Consider the following 21,632-nt stretch of genomic DNA (forward strand, 5'->3'; position numbering starts at 1 on the left):
CATCAGGGCAGAAAAGATGCAGCTCAGGTAGGAGCCCTGGCAGCCTGAAATGCTTTGCGATTTCTCTCTAGCAGGACACACCATGGTCATTTTCTCTTTTCCTGCCAGTCTACAGCTCAGTAAGCTTGTTGATGTTGGTAAGGTGGAATAGCCATACCCTGGAACAGTGGTAAACATGTTCTGGGTTAGTTAATTAAGCAATGCCATTCCTAATCACCTGCAGCTTTAATATATGCAGATTAGACACGTGTGGGGTTCACTGAATTTCATCTGAACCTTGTGATATATCATCCTGCAATGGGTTGCAGTTATATTCAGTGCAAGAGATCCTCAACAGGGAAACCTATACAAAATTACCATTGTGTAACCCAAATCCAGGTTCTCTTTATCTACTACCACACTAGGGGTTCACATTATCCTAAGAGAATTGCTTTTCTTACTCTTGTGTGACTCCAGTAACAAATCCCAGAATCCAGCTATGGCATTCATGCATGACTGATGTTAGTAGGATTTCCACTGACTGGGTGAACGAGCAGGGGTGGTGGTGCTGAGACCTCTCAAAGGTGAGAGAGATGTTTACTAAACAGCATGCTTGCTGGTGAGCCTGAACTAATGAAGAATCCACTCTATCATTTTCATGGCAGTGTGTTTGCTTATGGTCAGAGATACATTCTTAGAAGAAAAGAAGAAGCAGATTTTCTCAAACTGCTCACAAAATAAAGAGCTCTGGACTGACAGCCAGGCAGAATGCTTTCTGCCATACAATAGTTTTTCTTGCTATGCCACATATAAGGTGCCAGCAGTAAAGGTGTTTCCACAAAAGCACTAAAGTCCTTTCACAGGCAAACCTTTAATATCACTGGGATTATATATGCTGGAGGATGGTGAACTGGATCATATAAATGTCCTTCAAAAATGCTTCTGTATAGTTCTATCTATGCAGTAAATTCTTCTCTGGAGTGAACTTGCACATCTAAACCATTCCTTTGCCCAGTTCAGATGCAAAACTGCCCTTTTGCTAAGCAAGAAATGTTGCTGTAGTAAGCAGTACCACAGCAGTGCTTCTCATTACACAGGATTCTGGATGCCAGAAGCCGTTCAAGAGGAAAATATCTTATGAGGGAAGGTATCCTCAGTGTTATATTGTAATAGTAGCTCTAGCTGAAAGTGGAGAAGAAAGATATGTTTAACAAAGACATAAAGTCATCTTCTTAAGAACACTTCTGTATGTCCTTTTGGAGGAAAGGGAGTGTAGATCAGCCCAGCATCTGTAAAAACATCTTGGTCAAGGTGTTGAGACATGCCAACAAGACAGTAAACACTTCCCCTGCTTTTGCTTCACCTGTGGTTACCTTTCAGACTTCTTCAGCTACTGCAGCCCCCATCAGCAAGCACTTGTAGTGTTTCAGGTACAGAGGAAAACCAGCATAATAGGTAGTTCTGGAAATTGATATTGTAAGGACTATCCTACATCCCTTTTATTACAGGGGTGTGGTAGATTGTGGAGCTCATCTCTTTCTGCAGAAATAGTCCTTACAGTGAAAGTCAGTTGTAGAAAGTAAAGTGGCAGAGATAAAAGGCAAGTAACGATAAACTGGTAAGACAAGTAGCTCTGAATACCAGAACAATGTCCTGCTCCCCCTTCCCTCTATGCATAAAAGCCATATAGCAGAAGGGAAACTTCCAACAGCTTGGCAGCCCTCTGGAATCTGCAACTACTTTTAACATGAAACTCATAGCAGAGAATACATTTCCAATAAATTCTTACAGCACGGATGCATTAGCATTAAGCTTACAAGAAATGAACAACCTGAAACCAAAGAATGGCAAAGGTCTAACAACAAAGCAACATGAACACCTTGACATTTTTCAAGTGTATCTGTAGCATTTATTTGATAAATTACATAGGGCTAATAAATTGCAATCCAGAGTACTTCTAATGTTGTCCCTTAGCTATTGTCTTGCTACAATGCATCTTCATTATGCTTTCAACCCTCAACTGCTATGTTGCTGTCATCTTGAGAAAAAGGAGAACCCCATGGCAAGAGATCTTTCAAGCAGCACACAATTCACTACAGAAAAAGCCACTTTGAAATTGCTAATGCAGTCTTTTTGTAACCATTCTCCATTGGGGAATTCAGCGTGTTTGCAATTTATTCTAAGAAAGTGACTCCAGATGAGGAGTGAAGTTTTGGTTTGTTTGGTTTGGGTTTTTTTGTCTGTATGTAAATACATATGCACTTGTTACAACATAAACTAACAACAAATAATTTAATATTAGCCAATATTACCCAAGGTATCTGCCACATGTTTATTATCTCTTTTAGGGCTTCACTCCAGAATTTTCCACAGAAAATTGCACAGTGAAAATGCAGTAGTCCTAGCCAGCATGTCCCACCAATACTTGAATTAGTACACACAAGTAGGCTTCTTTATACAAGCAGGCTTCTTTACACAAGCTAAATCCCTGTGACTGTCCTTCCTGTCCCCAGCTGCAAGAAGCACCTCCCACTTTCAAGTACTACTGTTTGACATGTATGGTGCTAGGCACAATTATATCCACGCTATATTCTTTTGAGTATGGCTCAAAAAAAAATTTTTTGTAGACAGCAAGCAAAGCTTATCTACCTGTGGTAAAAGTTGCAGCTCATTGTGTTGCTTCACCAGTAACATGAGCTGCTCAGATTTTCAACAGTTGTAACACTTTGCATAACAGAAGTAGTCTCTGTAGGATGCTGGATTGTTATGCAGCATACAGTCTGAGTAACAGTCCTACACATAAGCAGGTCACTGTCTTCAAATGCAGAAGTACCTCTTTGTACTCAATGCTGTATCTGAGGCACCCATTACTGCGTGGGTTAACCTCTCTATGGGTGGACACTAGGAACGTGAACAGGTAACATATACTATGTTCTTTCCTGGAGCTCAAGTAGCTTTTGTCAGGCATCTCTGATGGCTCACCTTCAGAGAAGCACTACATACTACAACAAATATTAGTTTAGATAAGAACACAGAATTACAGAAAATGTCTACTATTCTTCAAAGTACAACCGTGTCCAGTCAGTACTGTTCTTAACACCTGTCACAGAGACTGATACAGGGACATTGACAGTATGACTGCTATAAGCAGAAGAGTTAACATAGAGGAATCCCTCTGTAACAGCTACTTCTAAGCCGGAACAAACACAGAGACAGCAAATAAACTAAAGAACTGGTATAAATAGAAAGTGTTTTATTAAAACAAACAAAATCACACTTCAGTGTGTGGCCAAAGATCTGACCAATTTAAACTACGTACCCAATATCCATGCTTCAGAAGTCATATAAGCATGCACATGGAAGGAAGGGAAGCTGGTGCCTGCTGGCATGCTCCTCAAAACCTCCCCTGGAGTGGTTTTTAGAATATATTAAGTTTGTTAGTAGGGTACAAAGTTTGAATTCCTACAGGGCATGGAGGAAGTGAAGAACAGGTGTCTCTATTTACACATATAAGATTTCCATAACCATATTTTAAACAGAAATCTGTTGCCGTTCTAACAGTAGTGAAAACAGTGACAAATATGGACAAAATGCAGGCAAGCATGCATACTGCGAGAGGTATTTTTAATTTTCTCTTCCTAAGTTTGTTTATGAATATTTAGTTTTATTTCACAAGTCTATGCAAACTACTTACATGGAAAGTATTCAAAAGATAGCCCTTTTGAATACCCAATCATCAAGAATTACATGTGAAATGTAGCTTTTTTATGTGGATTACAACTTTCCACATATGAACAACGCTGCAATCCTCCTTTATAACAGAAGGGAATGGATTAGAATGCTATTCCGAAAACATTCTTCATTTTACAGTAACTATTTAATTAATAAGACAGTTTTTAAATGAGCTCTTCCGAAACAAAGCTTTCAAGATCATTCGAAAGGAGGTTATAAGCATGCTTTGCTTTCATTGCTGAAGTCATCTCCAATCAACACTACTCAGGTCTATGGTTTAGGTATGTGTAAAGCATGATGAGGATTCTGAAAATACATTTTTTTTTATTGAAGAAGTCTCTCAGCCTCCTTGGACTTGCTCTCTTTTGTCTTCCTCAGTAATGCCTGTTTTATGGTATTGATCTTTTCATCAAGTTCAGCCAATGAATAGTTCTGCTAAAAGAACAAAATAAAAACCACAATCATTTACATTTTGTAATTGCTGGAGAAGTGGCCTAGCACTTTAAACTTGAGGTCACTGCATATTGCACTAAGTGATACAAATACATTTGCAGAATTGTCTGAATCTGGTCTATGGCTATTAAAATTGAAAGAAAAACACTTAGAAGAAACTGACAGTCCCAATCATGGATCAACATATCCATACTATTTCCATCAGATGCTTATTTAACCTGTTCATGAAAAAAAAACAAACAAACAAATATCCTTTGATGTTAAAACATCATGATGTTAAAACACTGGACAAGCCTACCTAGATCTTATACAACCCAGCTTTACCAGAAGGGTTTTTTTTTTCCTATTGCCCAACAACAATGTCCTCTGTGCCCACTTAACCTGACATTTTGTTTTATCTCTTCTCACACAAAGAACTGGTCATCATCCTTCTTATAAACATATTTCACTCTATAGAGGACTTTTTTTTTCCTCATGTAAACAAGCCTAATTCCTAAAGTCTCTCATGGCCCACATTCCATTCTAAGCATTCTTCCCAGCCCATCTGTCTCCAAGTGTGATGGCTAGTAGCAGCGTCCCAGCTGCAGTCTCACACTGAGAAGAAATTCTCTTGTAGCCTAAGGTGCGTAGTTAATGCATTCCCTTATGTGATGGTGTTGTGAAAATGGCAAGTCTTACTGACTCAGGTTAGTATCTCCTATAAATGTCAGGTCTTTCTGCAACACTTTTGCTGAGCCAGACAATTCTACTTTTATTGTCTCTTCATAAATAAATATGAATAACTATAATAAATTTACCAATAAAGGAAATTAAAAAATAATTCAAAACATCAACAATAACCACCAAGCCACAAACAAAACAAAACCAAACCAGAACACATTACTAAGAGGCTGGTAAGAATTTGCAAATTGTTTGTTACCCCATGTTGATTAACAACATTACAGATTTGTTTTATTCTTTCATCTTTCTAACTGGTGAAAACACTAAATGACCTACTCCAGTATAAACTCTTAGAAGATTCATTTCACTTGGACATCCATTAACTTTCTGTCTTCTTCTTTCTCTTTCTTTGCCAGCAAGATATCCAGTACTGATGCAGCTACTTCTGAGAAGTTAGATATTTGCTTGATAGAACTTCTGATTACTTTTCACTCAGAACATCCTAAACTTAGGGTAAACAAAAGTTAACAGCACTTACGTGAGGCGGTTGAATCTTTCTCCTCTTGCCAGAACAACTCTAAAGAAAAGACATAATCAAAAGAGACTTAATGTTGCACTGACAAAGGACCACAAGTAATTCTGTAACAATGTTGACAAGAGGCTTTAAAGTGCAGAAAGAACACTGACTGCCATTCCATGGATTAAAGAAATCTTTTTTTATAATTAAGTACTTTGGATCACGAAGAACACTACTGGAGAACATTCAGAAGTTGTTGAAGCTTCTCCATGCTTGGCAGCCAACAACTATCAACTTAACTGAAGCTTCCTTCAGACAAAACCAAGATCAATATCCAGCTTTTGAAATTGTCAATATTTTTCTCCCCCAAAATTTCCTGTATCCACACCAATAGTTTTGCAAAAGTTTGGACAAAAGAATTCTAATTACTGTACAATACTACCACTGCCATGACCACGAATTTTTCACAGACCCCCATTCTAGAGAAGATCCTAAAGCCCTTTCTGTGGAAATCTCATCTTATAAAAATGTATGTTTTAAATTCTGGTTTCCAACAACTTGAAGGAATAGCCTCACAAATAAGTGGTCTCCAACATAAACAAACAATCAAACAAAAAGGTAATATTGCCATTAATTTTTGCAGACTCTTGGCAGGTCACACAGGAGAAGATATAATTAAAATAATATCAATAGTAAAAGAGACAGTGTTACATGGGGAAAGAACAACAAAATAACAGACAAGAAATTTCTACAGCCAACCAGAGCTAGATGTAGTAACAACTAATGTTCTCTTTGTCCCAATCTTCTTTTGTGAATGGCAGATAAGGTTTACTATCCAGAAAGAAACAGAACTCTGCCTGAAAACTAGCAACATAGAAACAAAAGTCATAGAATCACAGGGAACAATATTTAAAGGGTTTACTCTCTCATTGGAAGTTATTTTGTATACCTGATCTTTCATAATCAGATCATGTACAGAAGCCCAAAGGACTTAAGCCTTTATTAATGATTTGTATCGAGATCAAAACTTTTGTCAATTTTCTTGTCATAAGAAACAGATAAGTGTGGGAGTTTTTGCAAAAAGTATTTATCTGAGCAGGTAACATGCTTCAGTCACCTGCTTGCCAACCTGAGTGGGGTGGGGGGATCGACGGAGCAGGGAGAAGGAGGTGCAGAAATCCAACCTCTATAATAAATTTCTTACAAATTGTGAATCTTGGGTGACTGCAATTTTTTCCCCTCAAATGTATACTATTTTCTTTCAAATAAGAAATTAGGTAGAAATATGAACTTACACAGATGGTCCAAATAAAACACAACTATTACACCAAGTCAGAGTTCTCTATCAAGAGTGTATGCCCTTAGGTTTTGTCTGTACATCAAAGACATAAGAACAAAAGTCCCGAATGCATTTAGGTATGCTAAAAGAAGATGAATTTCTTACCACAGATTGAAAATATTCAGGAGACAGCCCTTCTAGCTCAAGGATTTTATCTTCAAGCTTCTTAATTCTCTGATAAATGTCTCTTGGTACAGGACCACCTAAATACAAAAATACAAAGAAATAACAAAAAGTGCTTGAATAACTTTTTAAACTAAAGACTGCAAGTTTTACATGTGAATTGTTTGAGTCCAGCTATCAACCAGTAGCTGAAACAAAACAAGTGGACAGAACAGTAAAACGGAAGTGTAATTAATATGATTAAGGGAAAAGCTGATTGATAACCCACTGCAGTCAGTGAAGGCAACAGACAACTTTATGCAGGTGGCTGAAATATGTCTGACAAAGTCCCTGAACAGCCAATGATCACTCTAATGATATATTAGTCACACAAGCAGATGGGATGGCCAACCACACATGAATTCAGCACTGATATCCAAGACTGTTCTGAAGGAAGCCTATCTCCACTGAGCATCAGAAGTTATGAGGACAGGTATGAGTTGCACTTGACAAAGAATAGCATTTGCTTAGGCACAGATGGGAGAAGCAGTGGTGGGGAAATGTTGTGTGGAATAGAATAGCAGAGATTTGGAAAAAAATAAAAACCAAACAAAACAAATGCACAAACCCTTCTCTGTCTCCCCCCACCGAAAAACCAACCAAACAAAAAACCAACAAACCTGCATACATGACAAAACCAACTGCAACAAAAAAACCCACCTCAACCCATTTGCTGTTTGCAGCTATCCTACAGCAGGTTGGGCTTGTTTCCCCATTTAAGAACAGAACTGATCAAAAGATCAGCTTCAGAAAGCATCTATGTACCATGCTACACAGTATTCTATTAGCTAAAATCAGTTTATTCACAACTAACTACTGGCTATCCCAAATAAAATGACAGTGGCTCTGAACAGCAATGACAACCAGAGCCTTAGCAAGCTTTTACTTATTCTTTTGCCACCTGTTTCCATTTATTTCTAGGTCTGTTAGGTAAGATAATTCTATTGTACAAACTACTGAAATAAGCACTAATGGGTTTTTTTGCCATTCATCTACTTCCTCACTTCAGACAGACCATTTTGCAGGTAGCTTCCCTCCTTTCAGTTCTGATCTCTCCTCATCAATCAGCAGCTACTAATTAAATCGGCTGACCTCTCACTCTTCTTAATACTGCTAACTCTTAATGTAAAGGGAAAAGAGCAGTACTAGCACTAGAAGAAGCTGTTCAGATAAACAGCAGATGAGTTGAGAACAACTCTTTCCATCATTAGAAACCAAAACCAGTGAGCAGGTAGCTGAGGCAGGTTACCTGCTCAGATGACTACCTTTTGCACAGCTGCTGGGGTAAGTAAAAAATGACCTTGAGACCTTCAGCACTGAATGCTGATTTGGACAGCAGTTGAGCTGGAACTGCACACTTTCCTCTTCCCCTATATTGTAGCTTAAAAACCTGTTCCTTCAAATAAAATTATGTCACCTATTACAGGCAGAACCAGGAAGCATGGACCCCTCCTTAGCTACCCCTATTCATCCCTGATATGTATAGACTCCAAAGCTGCATTGTAACCTTAGCGCTGCCCAGCCACTTGCAAATTCTATTTCCATGCACAAAATCCACCTTATTTTTGAGATGGGTATACAGCTAAACATCAAGCTCTGCTACCTCAACAGTATCTGGGAGTATTCTACTTTCTGTCACAGAAGGTGTCCATGAAGCAGGACTGAATCCTAACCTCAGCTTTTCCTGTTCAGTGGGTCAAAGCAGAAGGACTCCACTGGCTATTGAGAACCCCTACCTCCAAATATTCCAGACTGGTTTAATCCCATTCTGAAGCGCCTCTCTTTCATTTGCCACCACATCAAGCATACATTTACTAACTCAGCATCCTAACTTGGGTGTGAATCTGGGTTCCATTTTGGGTATAGGAACCTAAACATACGACTGTAGTATTTGGGGTAACTAAACACATCCGTGGATCTATCCATTGTTTTTACAGTCACAGTTTTTATAGACTTGTCCAGTTTTACTACAGTAATGATAACTAACACAAACTGACATATCGATGTCAAAATTAAAACATGATACAAACCTGTTTGTAACCGTAAGTGTGCTTCAATGTTTTGCAATCTCTCCTCAACAGCTTGGTTTCCACAATCATGAATGGGGACACTGGTTTTGTGACTGGACCCATGCACCCCTTCAGATCTAGTCTGAGGACCATATGTATTTACCACCCTAGAAACTAGGTAAAGAGAACACAAATTTAATACACATACACAAGAAACACAAAGTACATCTAACTAAACCAATCAAAATGGTAAAATGTAAAAGCCTGTGTTAAATCAATTTCACACCAGTCTCTCATGTGAAGGGTCCCACAAATATCAAGATCAAAGGTTCAAGTAAAAGTATTTTCCTATTTTTGCACAAGTAACCAAACCAAACAAAAAAACCTAGGACTTTACATATGCAAAGTAAAAGAATTACTCATACATTCATGTAGAACGGCAGTATCAAGAGTTTGTCATCAGCTGCTGATAAATAGCAGAAAGCCCAATATCTATGTCAGCAGTTGCACATGTGAGCCGTTGTGAATGCAAAGAAAAGGCCAGACCTAGTATTACAGGAAGCATCATAAATACATGAAGATGAGGGGAGGTAAACAACTAGAAGAACCGCTACAAATCTCGGCAAGGAAGTTCTCTTCTAATTTTTGTTATTCAGGTTAACAGCTTTAATAACTCCTCAGCTGCTTCCGGGTCTATATTTCCTCCCCTCATGAACCATGTCTTTATCAGAACATTTTCGTCTCTTCTATAAATCACAGTCCTTTCTCAAGTCCCTCCTGACAGGACTACTGCAGTGTACTGCAGGCTTAAAGACTATGTTGGAACTCCAGACACTGAAGCGCATACTTTCTTGCCCAATACTTCATGAAGGTCACGTCACATTTTTGCTTCAGTTTATGCTGGTTTTACTTCCAATTCCTTTCTAGGTGTTATTCATATTTCAGTTCATGAACTGTTCAGTTTTTAGTTACTTGAAGTGCAAGCTTTTCTTTTTTTCCTGTAATATGCTATCATCCAAGTTACAAATTAGCACTCAGTTTAAAAAATGTGACTACTGAATGCAGTTCTTAGTGAAAGATTATAAACTCAAACTCACTTCCCTATCTTCCTCTTAACTCACCAGACCTTCTAATGCTTATACCTATCATGCTTCACACTATTATTCTCAATTCAGAATAATGAATTGGTTTCTAGAACCAGTATCAGGTGGATAACTGAATACTACCACTCTTGAAAATGGACAAGTTACTTTCATTTCCATTTGGGAGATTTCATTTATTCATTTTTAAACACAGAGTAACTTTCGTACACCTAGAGAACAGGAGACGGACAAGCAATCTTTTATGTGTGACTTCTGCTGGACAATCATTTCTGCACTATTTACTATTTTTCAAAAGGTAGTGCAGTTCTGAGCTTGTTCCCCAGCTCAACACTTCCCTTAAACCTGTACCTCGGAACTTCCGTTATGCCCCAAAACGGTTTCTAAACCAACTTGGTTACACCAACTAACAAACAATATAAGATAATTTTATTGAATCTCAATTCCTCGACAGGACTGCTGGCATTGCCTTAAACGAAAAGCTAAGAACTGTTCTGTTTCTCCGTCCCGCCTTATCTTCTGTATCTTTCCTTTTAGACAATGAAAATAAGCTACTTTGTTTTGCTCTTTAGAGCATAACCATTGACTTAATGAAGCAGTTACAGGATTGAAAACCTTGGAGATGCGAGGATGTAAAAGTACTCACGAGATTCAAAAATCAGTATGTTAAGTTTGCATTTTTTGAGCATTCTATAGAAAGTTTTAAAGCCAAAAATTTATCCGTATTGCTCTATCTGGACACTTAATAAAGGGGTATTAAAGTAGTTCCTTACCCTTTATATGGCTTTTAAATCCAGGATAAGGTGTGAAAATTGCATCTGTTCTGGCACAGCTATTTTCTAAATAAATAATAATGATAGAAAAAGTGAGGTCTTAATTATGTCTTTATAATTCAGAACATTCTAACCATCATCAGCTTTGAGGCTTTTAACAAATCTAATGAAAATCTTTCATACAATTAAAACATCAGAAATACTTCTTTCATTCTACAAACACACTCATTATAGTTTCCCACACTTGCATGGACCTACTGGTTTTAATTGGATAAGTCACTTATATATATGTATGTACAGGTGTATATGAAAGTTGATTGGATCAACCCAAATTTCTTCCAATTTACATTTTATTTGGTTCTTATTTGTCATTGTGTTTCTCTGTAACTTATGTCTTTCTTCCTGTAGAGAAGTCTTTTCCCTGCTTACCACTATGATTCTGGTTTTCTGTTCTTTTTTGAAACTCTCCTCTCATTTTACACTGGTCTAATTACTCATCAGCACTCTTTCATCACCTTGATGCATTTATTCTGATGCCTGTGACTTCTTTAATTTGTTTAATCATAAAGACCTACAGTCCAGACCATCTTAGTTTAGTCTAATGTTTATATTTTATTCTGTGTTAATATACGCCAAAACTTTACACATCTTTTATTATGCCTCAACACACAAAGGTCTTTTCATAATTTCTTCTGTACGTAATTAATTTTAGGAATCAGTCTTTTACTGTCTAGCATATTCAACTAGATTTCAGCTGTCATTTTCATTCCAACAAATATTCAAGCAGTTAAACTCTCTTCCTATAAAGCTTAAGGAACAATAAGCTTTGATCTCTAAAAGCATATCACAGAGACAATGCACATCTGGGTTCACAGGTACTTAGAAAATGTCCCCATATACTTATGTATATAAAAGTGTCTTCACTTTTAAGATGCATTTGGTTACACAGTCACTAATCGTGCTAATGGGATCCAGCCTGCCAGATGAATTTAAGACTGGTTATAGATACAGCAAATTGCGTCAGTTGGTGCATTAAAAACACCAACACTGTGAGTAATGTTGAAAGGAAAAAGTTCTAAGTATTCTAAGTAGCTAGTAACTCAAATTGATTGCAAAAAGTACTTCTTTGTAATTTAACTAGCATTAGGTAATAGTCAATTTAAAACTTTAATTTGAATATGTAATTCACAAGATATTTCTGAATTGCAATTCAGTTGACTTCAGAAGGAACATCTAGCTAAACCACTAAACAACAGTTACAAAATCATCTGATTTAAGATTATAGTTCTTAAAATGAACACAGTAATAGCTATAATCTTTCTGTATGGGATGTATTAAAGGAACTACTTCCTTTTTTTGTCTATCTGACAACATCTGCAGTGCACATGCAAATTCTTAACTTTAAAACAAAGTTACTCTTAAAATGAAGTTCTGTTTTAAATATAGAATAATGCTTTTGAACAAATGGAAAAGAAAAAACCACCACCAAAAAAAAAAAGGCAAAAAAAAAAACCCAACCCCCAAGCCAAAAATCAAAACTAACCAACTTAAACTGCTATGAAGATTAAAGTCTGGGTATCCAGTTACCTTGATTACAATCAATAACATTGCAAAATTCCCTGACATTATTTTCATTGATCTCAGCTTGTTTCCTCTCGATGAAGGCTGATATCCGCCTGTCAATCTGCAGGTAGTAAACATGATGGCATATATCTATTTCATTCTTTAAATTTAAAATTCAGAAAGATCTTTTTATTTTTTGTTTAGGTAAATCACTTACTTCTGCTTTTCCAGCTTTTATTTGGACCACCTCTGGATCGAAATTAATATGAGCTTCCTTCAGATCTCTCAAATCATAACTTGCATACTTTTCTTCAGTCTGACAGTTACCATCATAAACACCTAAACTTGTTTCAGAAGTCTGATTGCCTGTTTTACCTGCAGGTTCAACACGGCCTATATTTTCCTCTTTAATCAATGACTGGAGTTTTTCTAAAAGAGGCTGGACAAAGAAAACAGTATGTTAGGGTTATTAAAAAAAAACCCCAAACAAACAAACAAAGCAACCCCACAAAAATCCCCAAAAGAAAAAGCAGAAAAGCCAAATACTATTATAATTTCTAAAACAGACCAACTGAGATAATTTTAGGAATTACAACATCTGCCTCTGATGGAACACAGTAATAAAATTTTAAAAAAGGGAAAAAAAGGCTATAGTTCCAAATACTGTGCACACCACGATTCTGGCCTTTTTGACCTGTGCCTTTTAGATGTTTATACAGGAAAACTCCCAAATTTCCACAAAAATCTGCCTCCTGCTCATCTGTTACTAGGGAAATCAAAGTGTCAATCATTGGCATCAATGCCACTTAATTAACATTTCATTCAAATGCCTACTCAGAACAGTAAGGCTTAGTATTTTTCTTCCTTAACATGAAAGCCAATGCTTTCACACTGTAAAGCCTTTACTTTGTCACCACAGCACTACATTCTCCACTTGAACCTGCAGTGCCCAAGTGAATGAGAGAACACAGACATGATATATATTAGCGTTATCCTGAACACATGCTTTTCTTGACACGGTTTATTATCTACTTAGGTCATGAAATTAAATGAAAGAATGCACTGGCATTTATAGCAGCAAAAAGAAATGCTTATTCTATTGGAATAACAGATGTAATGACAAAACCCCAGTACATATGTATGTGTCACCCCCTTTTTTTAAATTTTTACCAGTTTCACCTAGTCTGAATTTTACTGCTTATTTTCCCTCTAGAAATTATTATTTTTTTTAAAGACAACATGATTTTTACCAGCTACATCTCCTGAAATGAATCAGATTCCTACTTGCAGTGTTCTTACAGTTGGATGTGATTTTTATTTGCTTTTATCTTGCATATTTTCTCTTTTTGTTCATCACACCAAAGATTTGGTGGATGTCTGGAAAACATAAAGGGTCTTTCTTTTACCTACAGCCAAGCAAATACAGGAACTTCCTTTTTAACTCTCTCAATACTACATATTTGAAATAATTCATTGACTAGCTGAAGCAAAAAACTAGTATTCAAATCCCCACCTTTTACAGATGAACTATCAAGTCAAAACACTGTTCTGTTACCAGCCGACAAATTGCTCACCCTCCCTCCCATGCAACTAAATTACACATACTTTTGGCAGGGTTGGAAAGTTTCAAATAGTTAAAAGAAATGACAGTAATGGTGACTGGCTACTTGGCAAGATGAGACATTAATGTCAAAGAAATTACTCTTTAAAAAAAAAAAAAAAAAAGCTGAAAATATATTTAATTGCAGTAAGACACTCCAGGATGTGTCATGCTGGGATAATGCCACTTCTTGAACCACTGAAAGCACTCCATGAGCCTCAAAACTCACCCAACGCATGGAATCATTATCATAGCATGACACACACCTGCCGTGTCTTATTGCTTAATTATAACCCACCATAGATGGAAATGTATCACATTTACAATGCAAGTCTAGAAATCAATGAGGCTGCGTTTATTCAGCCTGCTCACCTACAGTGGCTATTCCCACCACTAATCGGAAAAATCCATAAGCGTGAGTACCGATGAGGCACAGTGGAATCCCAAGCATATAACACTTTCGCACTATTTTTTGTTAGACATAGCAATGTAAGAACAAAAACAACTTAGATTTTACAGTTTAGATAACTTAACTATATTCAGTTGTTGATCACTTTTGTCAAGTCAAATATGTCCAATGAAATACTTACCTGCAAACATAAAATATGCTGCTGAAGTGCACTGAAGAGCAACGTTGGCTGAAGTGCTGATGTGCTTTGAAGCTTGCTCCAATCGATTACAACTTTCACAATATCATCTTCAAGGTTAAGCTTCAAAAGGACAAAGCAAACACAACAAAAAATTATGTTATGTTGTATTAATGTCACAAAAGTTTACAAGACTCCTACAGGACAACAATTATGCTCAATCTCATACAGATCCCATTTTTATATGAGGACATATATGAGGTTTAACATTAATTATAATTCAAGCAGCTGTCATTTTCAAGAAAAGCTAGCATTTGTAGAGTATATTCAGAAATTAAAAATTCCTTACTACTTCTTCACACTTTCATTGTATTAATTTGATCTTTAACTTCAGTCGATTCTCAATTCAATTAACTATCGTACAAAAACATACTGTTCAGGTTAATTACTCAAATCTTTTCTTTTAACAGATGACAGAACCACCAGTAGGAAGAAACATGCACCCAGGATGGCAGTTTCCTGTAAGCTCATGTATTTTATTCTGAGATCTGCAAGGCTATTTATTCCTGCATGACCAAGGTCATGATACTGTACCATGCCACATTCTTGAAATTATTACTTGCTGCTAATCCAAAGGAGGCTTTATTTTAAAAATAAGCATTAAAAAAAAAAATAATCTTGAGGTTAAACAAACTCTAGACTATACAGCACCACTATCAAACACATTTCCAAATCACACTATTTTCCTTTATATGCATTCAGATCAAAATAACAATTGCCATAGTCTATTCTCTTTTCCAAGGAATTGCAATATTTAACTCACAAAGCAATAGACATATATGATGAATCTGAAGATTTAAAGCAACTATGTATCTTCTGAAAATTAAAAATAAACTTTCACTTTCTAATACAAAGCAGATTGTTAATAATCATTAACGAACCGCACACTTTCACACCCACTTTTGCTATTTTTGTTGCACTAAAGCTTTTCTCAAGATCTTGAAGCAACAAGCACTTTCTTTTCCCAAAGCCAAGTACATTGTTCTCCAACCAATCTGTAACTGATCCCCCAAACTCTAAATACAGATAAAACTCTAGCTAAGAATCAAGAAGACCTTCAGGTACTCTATTTGAGACACAGAATTTCCAAGTCAAATAAATATTTGTATGTCTACATCTCATTCTTTCTATTTTCTTAAAAATAAAAACAAAAAAACAACAAACAAACAAATACAAAAAAACCCAGAAACAAACAAAGAAACAGAGACACCTCAAACAGATGACAAAAGTGACCTTTAACATATGGTCTAAAGATATTTAACTTTTAACAGCACCAAATATTATGGACAAGAACACAGAATGCAAATGTACTTGTTTCCTAAATCCATCACACAGTGTATAAGAAAACAATGAGAACCAAACACAAGAATGCCTTCATCACTCTGATAGCAAAGCAGTGGATAGCGAGTTGTTCTGGGTTACTTTTAAACCCCAGCATTATCACATTTTTGTATGTAAAGAACTATAAGCCTGAGCCTTCCTTCTTTAGTCAAAGAACAACTTTGATAAATCCAGTATTAGATTCCAAGTTACATAGCAAAGGCCTTGGTCTGACCAGATATATAATGCATTTTAGGTAATTTTCACACAAATGGTTGTTCCTGTGCAGTACTTAAACTACACAGGATGTAGAAAAAAAGTAAGGAAATACTAGTTCTGAACACCTTACAAAAATCAAGAATTTTATAATTTAGTAAGAAAAAAACTTTAGGAATTTAGCCAGTGTGCATGGGATCATCTGAAGCACATCTTTCTTCCCAAAGAGAAGAGTAACATCTGCTATACTCTACATTACAGTGCACTGACGGTGGAAAAAAGGCATAAATGTAAGTCATTGTAATGAAACAAAACAGGAGTCCTACTGCAATTTCCTAATAAGCATGTTTTTTCACAAAGAATCAGATGATGTGTGCCTTCATATCACAGCGTGTGACTCCTGTGCATATGGTTCAATGTACAAAACCGATAGAAGTTCTGACTTGGAATAATTTAGATCAGTGATATTTAGATCAGTGATATTTTAAACTCACAGACACTGTTTTCAAATATAAGAATGAGCCTCTCCTGCATCCAAACATGTTTCTAGTACAACATAATTAGTTTTCTCATCCTTCTACTTCTAAGAACTGTGACAGGTTTATAAATTCTGTGATTTGCTAGCATCAAAGCCTTTGTATATTTACAAGTCCATAGCCTATTCTGTAGCAATTTACAGGATCATAAGTCATTTCAGCCCTTTGAAATTTTTTTATGAAAGACACTGTCACTTGGGGCTTAAAAGAACTTTTCATGATCAGTCATATTAGCTTTAAGAGTTGTTATCCCTGGATGTCTTCTGTGCTTCAAGTGACTGCTCTAGTAAAAAAATTCCTGTGCCAGAAATATTCCTGTTTACAGTCCAACCTGCTAGCATAAATCCAACTTAAACTACTATAATGGCTCATAAACTGTGACAACTAATGATCTGGCACATGTTCACTCATCTCTATAAAAGGGAAATGAGGAGTCAGGGGTTTCAGTCAAAAGCGCAAGATAGATTGTTGAAGTCAGTAACCTGGTAGAACACCAGTTAAATCTACCAGAACTCAAGTGCTGGCAGGCAAGAGTCTAACTCAGTAACTGGAAACAATCATGACGGAGCAATTAAATGGGCCTCAGCTAAGACGGAGCAACCAGACCCCTACTCATAGTTCAGTGCAGTGCACAGTAAAATTGGTTTGTTGTCTTGGAAAGAATACACTCCAAATGCCAATGATGACAATTTTACTCTACACTACAACTAATGTAAGTCTACTGAGGCAGATGTAGCAACTCTAAACTGATCTCTTGCAACTGGCTGTGCATGCCAAAACAATGTTAAAAACACTAAGCTCTCTCCTGTTAACATGCTAGACACAGAGCAAACACTGGCAAACAGGAAAGAGAGAAAGTAGTAATTAACGTAGGCTTGAAAACAATTAATTAAACTCATGATAAGTAGCCTAGTTAGAGTTCAGGAAACTTTTATTATTCTTTGTGGTTTTCATAAATACAAGAGCTCAACTTTTCCCTCACATTAACACTGTAAGAACAGCAGTATGAATGTAAGAAGCAGTATGAAGAAAGCAGTATCTGTCATCTAGATAAACTGACAGTCACTAGCTCGTTATTGACTACATTTAGAATTTTCACAAGAAAGAATTATAGGATATTTCGTCTTCCATACATAGGTGGTTTTCCTGTCTCAGTAATCGCATGAATCAACAGCATATGATCATCAAGTTGCTTAGCACTGCACTCCTGTTCAAAAGCTAGGGTAGTTTTTAATCACTTTAGTTATGAGAAAACTGAGACTCTTACTACTCAGCATCTAACTTTTCAGGCCGTTAATTCTGGATGACTTTTGTTTGAAAATGGAGAAAATTACTAGCAGACTTTGAGAGGAGAAGCAAATATAATACAAAATTCTATTCAGATGCGAGGTGAAATGTTTTAAAAAATAACTTCACATCAGTCAGCAGCTACTACTAAACTGCCTCTGTATCTAACAGAGGGCATTTCCGAGTATTTTTGTAACATAAGCATATACTAAATTATATTATCTCCTGCAAATATCACTCCTCATCTGGCCCCAAACCTTCAAACTGCTAATTTCAGAAGCAAGGGTGTGTTTCTATCACCTTCACAGAACTACATATATGCTTCCACAGTGGAAAAGGAATTAATTTGTAAATTATTTATGTTAAATAATTAAATTGTTACTAAAACCATCTCCTGGTAAGGGCCTCCCACCACTACCATAACATCTGTTAAATAATTCATAGCCATTACTAAATCTAAAGTAGGTGTTTCAACTTAAGTACCACAGCAAAGCTGCTTTAAAAATTCTGACCCACTGAGACACACTGTGTGTTTCATAGCATGCTATTACCAAGCAAGCCTAACTTCAGGCTCCTAATCATTTATTTTGATTCAATGCACAGCCAGCTTTTAGTAGCTTTTCAATTCATAATCATTAAGATACAGCAATTAGGCAGACTGCAGTTTGTTATGGAAGATACCATCCATCAAACTGCAAAGTGACATGAGCCGTCCAGTTACTCGAAGGCAGAGGTACGGTGAAGGCACACAGCAGCAGCCAGCGGGTGCCCGCGCCGGGAGGGATGCAGCCGGCCCAGCCATCACAGCCCAAGCGCTAACAGCCTCCAGAAGCGATGACGGTCCCTGCTTGTGCCAGACTTCTTTTCTCCCCGGCGTCGCACCCAACTCCTGGAGCCCGGACGGGCTCCGCAAGCCGGCGACACGCAGGAGTACGCCCCGCTGGGGCCCCCAAGGCGGGGCGAGGCGGGGTGTGAGGCCCGCGGCGCCCGGGCTAGCCCTGCCCCGGACTCCCCATCTGCCCGCCCGGCACTCACCTGCCCCGCCAGCCCGGCCAGGCAGTGCAGGGCGCTGCTAGCCACCTCTGAGGCCGCAGGGTCGGGGCCGATCTCCGGAGCGTGTCCGCCGGGCTGGGGCGGGCTGGAGGCTGCCGCCGCCGCCATGACACCAGGCCTCGCCGCAGCCACCAAGAGTCCCAGACGTCGCTACGCGATGACGAATACCTCGGATGGCCGAGCCAGCTGGCCCCGCCCCCGCGGCCTGATGGACAGGAGCGGCAGCCAACCGCAGGCGGTGTTCTAGAAGCCGGGGCTGCGCGAAGAGGTGACCGTTTCTGCAGCGCTGCGGTGGGGAGCTTTCGTTTGGGCGCCTTAGGCCGTTGGGCCACTCGAGTAGGGGTGGCTCTGCCCCTCCGCCTAGGAGCGGCGTTTCGGGACAGCGGCTCGGCTGGGGCAGCAGGGCGCGGGCTGGGGAGGCAGCCTCAAGCCTGGTAGGCTCTGTCACCTTCTCCTGCCCCCCCGGGTTTCCATGCTGCGGTGTGGGGACGACCCTCTCCTACACCACGATTCTTCCAGGGTGGTGAGCAGCCCCTTTTCTGAAGCCTGAGGGAGCATCTTAACTTTTGCTCCTTCCTTGGACGTCTCTGGGACCCTGCAGCGTTTCTCAGCTCTGGTCCATTGCATGCAGTTGTGGTGGGTTGACCCTGGCTGAATGCCAGTTGCCCACCAGGCCTCTATCACTGTCCTCCTCAGCAGGATGGGGAGGGGAGAAAATAAGATGGGAAGAAACCTCATGAGTCAAGATAAAGGCAGTTTAATAAAGCAAAAGGAAAGGTTGTGAGCACAGAAGCAAAGGAAAACAGAAGATTTTATTCTCTACTTCCCATCAGCAGGTGATGTTCAGATACTTCCTGGGAAGCAGGGCTTAAGTACACATAGCAGTTGCTCCAGAAATAACAAATGGCTCTCCTTCCTCCTCTTTTCTCTTACATTCATAGCTCAGCAGATGCTGTATGGCATAGAATATCCCTTTTGTCTGTCTGGGTCAGCTGTACAGGTTATGTCCCCTTCAAGATCTTGCCTACCCCCAGCCTGCTGGTTAGAGGAATGTTAGAGAGGGGGGGATGTTAGAGAGGCAGCTACCACCTTTCTAGCTGCCAATACAAAGCATAGCACTATGAGGGCTGCTATGGGGAAGATTAACTGACTGAGCCAGATGCAGTACACCACCAAGTAAAAGACCACCTCAGTGGCTGCAGTCAGAGTGTTGGCCCACCTTGCTGTGTTGCTTTGGCACCTTCAGTACCACCAGGCTTTGAACCCTAGACTGCAGCAGCAACTTGTGGGGCGTCCCTTCTATATGAGATGACCTTACTCCCTCACCCTTTTCCATGCCTTCTGTCTCCTTCTTGTCCTTCAGCAGTCTCCATGGAGCTATCAGCATGGGCACAGGGCAGGCATGCTTATAGGAGTACCTCCACTGAGTGTTTGTTCACGTATATAGATTACTGCACTTTTTTCAGTGATGCTTTTCTGGTTATACCTTCACTTCGTTACATTCGTATGTGCTTTTCTTCAACGCTTTGGCTCTTCTGGTTACAGCAAGGTTGTTTTTTCATCAGATTGAAAGGAGCAGGTTTGTCAGAGTACTCTTGATTATGGGACTTGCAAGACTGTTTTCCCTCTAACACGGTCTACTTGATTTCTTTCCTAAGACAGTATGAATGCTGACAAAGATTCTTCTACTTAATGTTTCCTTTGATACCCTAATTTTCATCCTTTGACCTTCATATCTCTTCCTATTCCTCCTTCCCCTCAATATTTTTTATTCCATTGGGAAATGGTGGGTGCTGTTGTTTATACAAAGCTTAAAGAATTCTTACATAAAAATGTTAGAAAGGCAGATTAATTTATTTGACTTACATTTTGGGGGCTAGTTTAAAGGCATTCCTCTCTAAAATATCCAGATAAAACTTAGCTTAATTTAGTGAAAATAAATCTCACTAAACTGAAGACATAGTATTCTGTCTCTCCAGCAGACAAATATTTGAGAAGACTCAAGTAGAGAAAGCTCTCCTCATTCCCAGAGGAAAATTAATTCCAAAGAGGACTTAAGTGCTAATGATTACCAGTATATTTCATGGAGAGCAGTGCTTTGCAAGGATATCTTATCTAAGGTGAGCTAGATTACATTTGGCTGGATTTGGATGATGACAGTCACTCTGGATTCAGAAATGCTTAAATATTGCAGAATGTGTTCCTGATTTGGAAGCCCTGAAATGTAGAAATTTGCTTAATTCCTTCAAATTTACTGGTTTTGTCAAGTGACAATATCTTGAACTCACCCACAGAGCACAGTAGTCAGTTAAGGAAGATTGTGAAATTTTATTTTGCAGTTCTGTTCAGCAGTGCTTCCGGCTCACTATCAAGGACTGGCTGCTTCACCTTTGCCTTGCAGTTTTATCTCTGGACAGACAGTTGAAACAAGCAAAACATAATAATCTCATTTGGATTAAACCATGAAGCTTTCAAGAATAAATGAAAATACAATCTCCTTTCCCCTTCCCCTCCCATCACTATAACACTGAATAAACATTTAAGTAATCTGCTGGCCAGAAGAGAATATGGGGTACAGATGTAACACACTGGCATTGATTGTTGCTTCTCAGAGTCGGAGGAGGCAATTTGCTCTGACTGAACCTCCAATGACCTTAAAAGATAGATCAAGTCCAGACATTTGAAC

General features: G+C 38.5%; 1 protein-coding gene across 2 annotated transcripts; it reads right to left on the minus strand.

Moving 5' to 3' along the window:
* Nucleotides 1–2,482: 2,482 nt before the first annotated feature.
* On the minus strand, nucleotides 2,483–19,087 carry MBIP (MAP3K12 binding inhibitory protein 1). Of its 2 annotated transcripts, none has more exons than XM_080617478.1 (9): nucleotides 18,929–19,087; nucleotides 14,478–14,597; nucleotides 12,505–12,726; nucleotides 12,312–12,408; nucleotides 10,725–10,790; nucleotides 8,873–9,025; nucleotides 6,786–6,883; nucleotides 5,363–5,401; nucleotides 2,483–4,143 (listed from the first exon to the last, which is right to left on the minus strand). In XM_080617478.1, exons 1-9 carry the CDS (start codon nucleotides 19,052–19,054, stop codon nucleotides 4,036–4,038), a joined length of 1,029 nt encoding a protein of 342 aa, XP_080473604.1. In that variant the 5' UTR covers nucleotides 19,055–19,087; the 3' UTR covers nucleotides 2,483–4,035. The 2 variants fall into 2 exon arrangements, with proteins under 2 accessions (XP_080473604.1, XP_080473603.1); XM_080617477.1 differs by having other exon boundaries at nucleotides 2,486–4,146.
* Nucleotides 19,088–21,632: the final 2,545 nt, after the last annotated feature.

The sequence above is a fragment of the Psittacula echo genome (genome assembly GCF_963264785.1).
Source record: "Psittacula echo genome assembly, chromosome: 5".
Classification (NCBI taxonomy): domain Eukaryota; kingdom Metazoa; phylum Chordata; class Aves; order Psittaciformes; family Psittacidae; genus Psittacula; species Psittacula echo.